General features: G+C 52.7%; 1 protein-coding gene across 2 annotated transcripts in view; it reads left to right on the forward strand.

The window, feature by feature from the left end:
- The window catches only part of MYOM3 (myomesin 3), a 45,939-nt gene extending 41,839 nt beyond the window's left edge, over nt 1–4,100 (forward strand). For both annotated transcript variants that reach the window (XM_025856485.2, XM_073903178.1), the window contains exons 32-37: nt 80–188; nt 1,335–1,498; nt 1,714–1,750; nt 1,941–1,963; nt 2,702–2,757; nt 3,751–4,100. In XM_025856485.2, the coding sequence (XP_025712270.1) occupies nt 80–188; nt 1,335–1,498; nt 1,714–1,750; nt 1,941–1,963; nt 2,702–2,757; nt 3,751–4,044 (683 nt within the window). In that variant the 3' untranslated portion in view covers nt 4,045–4,100. The remainder of the gene's footprint in view (nt 1–79; nt 189–1,334; nt 1,499–1,713; nt 1,751–1,940; nt 1,964–2,701; nt 2,758–3,750) is intronic.
- The last annotated feature ends 1,983 nt before the right edge of the window (nt 4,101–6,083 follow it).

Raw genomic sequence — 6,083 nt, forward strand, 5'->3', positions numbered from 1 at the left:
ACCACACCGCCAGAGCAGGGTGAGCTGGCTGGCCCCAAAATGTGCCGCCCAAAGACCTTGGCCTTCTTTGCCTCCCCAGCCCTCTCGGCAACCCCACTGAAAATCCAGGGGACTGAGGAGGGGATCCGGATCTTCAGCAAGGTCAAGTACTTTGACATCCAGTACATGAAAACCACCTGGTTCCACAAGTAAGTTGGCCTTCCCCTGGAGCCCTAGCCAGGCTGGGGGGGTAGAGGGTGGGGGAGGACAGGCAGCATCCGCCCCAGAGCCCAGTCCCAAGGGGTTGGCAGAGAAAGATCTCCCACCAGTTGCACTGTCCACAGAGGGAGTCAGGGATAGGGAACAGCAATTAAAGGCACAGAAGGGCGGTTCCCCAAGGAAGGTCAGAACCCTGGTGATAAAACCATTTGTCCAGAATATCCGTGGCCACAGAAGGATCATTGTCTTAGAGCAGCATCTGGGAACTGGGGGAGGGAAGGAAAACCAGATGGTCAGGTAGGTCAAGGTTGCCCTTTTGGGTCTTTGCAGACCTAGCAAACTCAGGCAGCCAGGCTGAGGGAAGAGGTGCAGGCAGAGGGACCAGTGGGGCTGACAACTGACTGACTGCCAGGGCTTAAAGGCAGGATGGATAGGTTACCCACAGAGACTGGCTGACAGCCAGGAGCTAAGTGACCACAGACAGTTTGAGAGCATTCTTTTCCCAGGACTGCTTATCATTTGCATGCCTCAGCCTCACAGAGCAGACATTACTGCACCTGCCCTATGGAGAAGGCTAGACTGACTTGGTCAAGTTTGTCAAATGTGTGAGAGCCCAAACCAAGGACTCCTTTCCCAGCTAGAGTTACTGAGCCCAAGGATCCAGTCCAGAGGTGTCACCTCTGTGACCCAACACTGAAGACATGGACCAGGTGTCTCCAGGAATGACGTTTAAGTAAAGAAAGGAAGGAGTTTCTATGGTTTTTAAGGGCTAGGAAAGGGTGATTATTCGAAGAAACACTAGAAGGGTTTGAGCTGAGGAGAGTGACAAGGTGAGGAAGTGACCCTGAGGGTGGAGGAGGTGGTGGGCACTGACCTGGGAGCGCCATTTCCTTGGGTCCCTAGCCTACAGGACGCGTCACAAGTACAGACTCAGCATTGGAACACAGCTGATGTGCCACAGATTTGCTGAACGAACGAACGAATGAATGAATGAATGATACATGGATGGATGGCCAATCCAACCCTGGAAACAAAACGCCAGGAGAGGAGTTTGGCGTAGGGGGTGTCTGTAACCCCACAGCCAGCCAGCACGATGAGCTGAGCCAAATCAAATGCTTCTTTGTCCTCGTATCCAGAGAAAAGCGCCTGGAGAGTGGTGACCGCATAAGGGCTGGCACCACCCTGGATGAGATCTGGCTCCACATCCTGGACCCCAAAGACTCAGACAAGGGCAAATACACCCTGGAGGTAGCCGCGGGGAAGGAAACCCGGCAGCTCTCAACTGATCTCTCGGGACAAGGTGAGCTGGCCACAGAGAAACCTGTTTAGAAAATCCCATGGTCTTTGCGGGGGAAGGGGACTCCTCTATCTCCCCACCCAAACCGGGCACTGCCCCGAGAGAACACAGGGTGGGGAGGACGGTGGAGGAACAGTGGGCGCAAAGCCCTGTACCTGCAGGTCACAGGGGCTGAGGGGCTGACGCTCCCCTTCCCTCCCCCTCTTTCCTTCCGGCAGCTTTTGACGATGCTTTGGCTGAGCACCAGAGACTGAAGTAAGTGCCCTTTGCCTTTCTTGTGTGAATCAGAGGCCCCTGGGGGTATGGCACGAGCTGGGTACAGGACCCCTTCCCGGGAGGCTTGGCCAGCTCCCCCTTTCCCTCGTCACCCCCCTCACCCCTAACCAGGGCAGGCTCGATCTTTAACAAATGAAACTCAAGCCTTTTTCCCATTTCTGTTTTTCAGAGCCTTGGCCATCATTGAGAAGAGTAAGTTCCCTCGTATTTCTGTTGTTCTTGCGTCTGGGTTTGGGGCAGCTTCCCATGAGTTTATGCCTCCCAGCAGGGATCTGAAGTCCCGGTTCCCCCGTGGGCTCTGTGTGGCTGTGGGCGGCGGCAGCACAAAGGCAGATGGATGGATAAGGGGTCCAAGGATAGCGGAGATGGTGGGTGTGGACCGAGCAGGCTCACAGACAAGGTCAGGGGCAGCATCCAGGCCCTGAAAGGTCGGGACTGACAGGAATGAGGCTGGGCGGGCTCTCTCATGAGGCCTGGGGAAGGGACGACCTCCGGAGCTGAAGCCAGTCTGGCTGGTGGGGCACTGGGGCCTCACCTGGTCCGGAACACAGGCCCAACCCCAGAGGGATGTGGTTTGGCTGCTGAGCAGCAGGGATGCCACCGCCAAGTCCACATACTTTAGCTTCATCACCTGTCCCCAGTCAGTTCCTCCTTCTCTGCTCTTGAGGGCAGGGGCACCTCACTGTCCCCTCCAGGTACCACCCATTATAAGGATCACTTCAAGGCAATAACAGAAGCACAGTATGTCCCCCATCTTCTGTTTGGGAAGGCAAGGAAACATGTAACACACATTTAGAGATTTCCACCCAAAATGTTGAAAAGAGAGAAAAGAAAACATGACTTAAAAAGAACCCCAACTCTGTGGGACCTGATTCTGGGAAGCAATGGCAGGAATTCATTCATCACTGGAGTCTCTCTATTCCCTTCCAGATCGTGCCAAAGTGGTGAGGGGCCTGCCAGATGTAGCCACCATCATGGAAGATAAGGTAGCAAGCAACCCCAGCCTGTGGCGAGCAGTCCCCCCTCTGCACTCCCTCTGTACCCATCAGAGATCATGATACAGAGTAGCACCGTGGATTCAAGAGCCAAAGGAGCTGGCTCCATCAGAGCCTGGCCGAGTGGCCACAACTCGTTTGTTGCGTGTCGTATAAAGGAAACGCTGAGCCTGGTGTCAGGCCCCTGGGGCTGCTCACCCCACCTCTCGAGGTGGCCCTGGGCGTCACAGACTTCTGCCTATGAACTTCCATTTCCATTTCCATAGGAGTTCTACTAGATGATCCCTAAAAGCCCCTCCAGACCTGAAAGTATGCAAGCCTAGTGTTCTAGAAAATGATCATTCATGTTTGTATTGTGCTTACTTTGTGCCAAGCACTGTTCCATATATGTGTACATACTTTCATTTGTTTAACCATCAAGGCAACCACGGGAAATAGAGTATTATTACCACTCTTAGTCACTCTTTATAGCTGAGCAAACTGAGACCCAGAGAGGTCAAGAGACTTTCCTAGGGTCACACAGCTTGAAGGGACAGAGCTGAGATTCAGAGTCTGCATGTGCTCAGCTCCGGACAGTGTTTGATCATTACACTATAGTGCTCTGTGTTAGAGCTTGTTCACGAGTTTTCATACCCGATTCATAAACCTTCGTATTAAAGCAATATAGTCTTATTTGCATGGTAAAATCATAATGGCAACAAAAAGCAATAAAGCAAAATTCAGGCCAATGTGGGGCAGATGATTGCTAGGGTAATGATGGTCTGAAATTCTAACTGGTAAGTATTTCTGTCGAAACTTGAGGATGGAGGATGTGGGATTAAAATAAAATGTCTCTCCCTTTAATGTTGTCCTTTTATGGGTTACAATAGAAGACAGGTAATAAATTTATCACCAGGAACAACCTCTCTGGGGGAGTGAAGGTGAACGCCAAGTGTGATTATAAGGGGGCAAGACTGAGCATTCCCTTCCTGTCCTTTCCTACAGACCCTGTGCCTGACCTGTGTCATCTCGGGAGACCCCAGCCCTGAAATCTCTTGGCTGAAGAATGACCAGCCTGTCACCTTCCTTGACCGCTACCGCATGGAAGTGAGGGGTTCGGAGGTCACCATCACCATCGAAAGGGTCAACAGTGAGGACAGTGGGCGCTACGGCGTCTTCGTCAAGAATAAGTATGGCTCTGAGACGGGCCAGGTCACCATCAGCGTGTTTAAGCACGGGGAGGAGGCCAAGGTGCTAGAGAAGACGAGAGGGCATGCGGAGGCACGACCTGTGGTCTAGTCTGCATGGACCAGTGGGGTCAAGCAGTACGTCACAGCCTGGCACAGGCCATGGGGGCAGGCGGGGGGCGGGGAGGGGAAGGGGACAGGGTGGGACCGCGGATGGGGGGGAAGTGGGGAGGAGAGTGGAGCGAGCACACCAAAGCACAGAAGCAAAGGCCTCGCTGGGGTCCTGAACGGTCTCGGGGCGCTGGGATCGGCAAGACTCCGCTCCCAGTCCAAACTCTGCGTGGCAGAGTTTCTCATCTGCTAAATGGCAATTCCTACTCCAAGGGATTGTTTCTGAAAAACCCTTTATCAACCATATTCCAGGGGTTCTCAACAAGAGGCACTTTGCCTTCCGGGGGCACATTTGGCCATGTCCAGACTTCTGGTTGTCACAATCAGAGGCGTCTTCTGGCATCTGGTAGGTAGAGGCCAAGGACGTTACTAAACCATAGCTCCCCACCACATAGAATTATCGGCCCCCAAAGGGCAGTGGTGCCGAGGTTGAGGCGCCCTGCCGTAAACGGTTGGATGGCCATATCCCTCCTTTAGGGGTCTGTATTTTCAGTTCCCTTCAGTTCAACAGACATTCATCCGAGCTCCAGCTGTGCCAGGCTGAGGAGATCACTGGAAGCTCAAAGATAAACGATATGCAGGCCCCACCCTCGAGGCTTCAGCCCAGAAGGAGAGACAGACCTGGATACAAAAGACTCCAGGCCAGGCAGATAAGGATGACAAAACGGATCCAAAGAAAGTGCCACTAGTGGTCAGAGGAGGGAGACAGATGTTCGTCCCAGTGGGGGAAGGTGGGCTTTAAAACACCTTCACGGACCTAGCGGAATTGGTGTTGGACCCTGAAAAACGAGTCCGATTTGGCAACGGTATTGGGAGGACATTTCCGGAGGTGGGGAGATGCTGCTTAGCTGGCCTTGGGTGCCAGGCTGGAGAGGACGACGACCTCAGGACCCCTCCCAGCTCGGGGCCTCTGCCTGGTGCGAGAGATACTGGTTGGCCCTGCCCAATGGACCTCAATCCAGAGCGGGGCATGTCTCAGCCCTCCTGTTTCCGTCTTTTTTTTTTTTTTTAAATAAGATTTGGAGGGAGTGGGGTTTATAAAATTACAGATGTTTGTTGTAATAGTTTGGAAAACCACAAAAATTATAAAGGATAAAATAAAAATTATCAGTACTCCCACCACCAGGAGATAACCCCTGCCTCTGATTTCTGAAATGGCTCCCAAACTTGGGGATGAAATGAATCCCTCCTCCATTTGCCACCTATACACACAGGCAGACGTGGTGGGTTAAGGTACACCCCCTGAGGCTCCCGCTCCAGGCTATCTGGCACAGCCAGACCTGGTATCAGCGAGGGGGGGTGGGGGGAATGTGACTGTCTCTGGCTGGGAGCAAGCATGAGAATTGTGTAGATCTTGGAGACACCCATACCTAGGGTTGAAGCCACACGCTCGCTGTGTGCTCTTGCGCAATTCTTTCCCTTTCTCTGGGCCTCGCTCCGTTTCCCATCTATAAAACCAGAAGCCTGAAAGATCATTTCTGAGGGCCCTTCCAGCTGACTCTAAGAGTTTTATTACCTCTCTGAACCTCTGTTTTGCTTTGCTCTTCTCATACCTGGTGAAAAAGAAGGCTCTATCCTAGCCCCTGCTCCCACTCCTGTACTTGGGATCTCAGAGGAGACTTGGCTTCTTTCCTGAGTCACTGCAAAATGTCACACATTTCAAAGAGATCAGAAAGCATGGTATCCATGCCCTTCCTGCTTAGAATCATACCAGCCTCACATTTGCTCATGTATGTACTTCGTCTTAACGCAAGGCACTTTAGCATCTCCTCCACAAGATCATCCCCACATAGGGAGGAGGCAGGCGGAGGTCACGGTGGTCACAGGCATACACCTCAAAGGTTATGCAGCGTTCTCCTATCTCATTGCTCATCAGATCAAATGCAACAGCATCATTGGCTCCATTTCCCCAGATAGGGCAGCTGAGAGCCCAAATGGTAAGTGGCAGAGTCAGGACAAGAACAAGAATCCCTGGGTCCT

The sequence above is a fragment of the Callorhinus ursinus genome, unplaced genomic scaffold (assembly GCF_003265705.2).
Source record: "Callorhinus ursinus isolate GAN/ISIS: 27379988/994484 unplaced genomic scaffold, GSC_fseal_2.0 scaffold18, whole genome shotgun sequence".
In the NCBI taxonomy this organism is placed as follows: domain Eukaryota; kingdom Metazoa; phylum Chordata; class Mammalia; order Carnivora; family Otariidae; genus Callorhinus; species Callorhinus ursinus.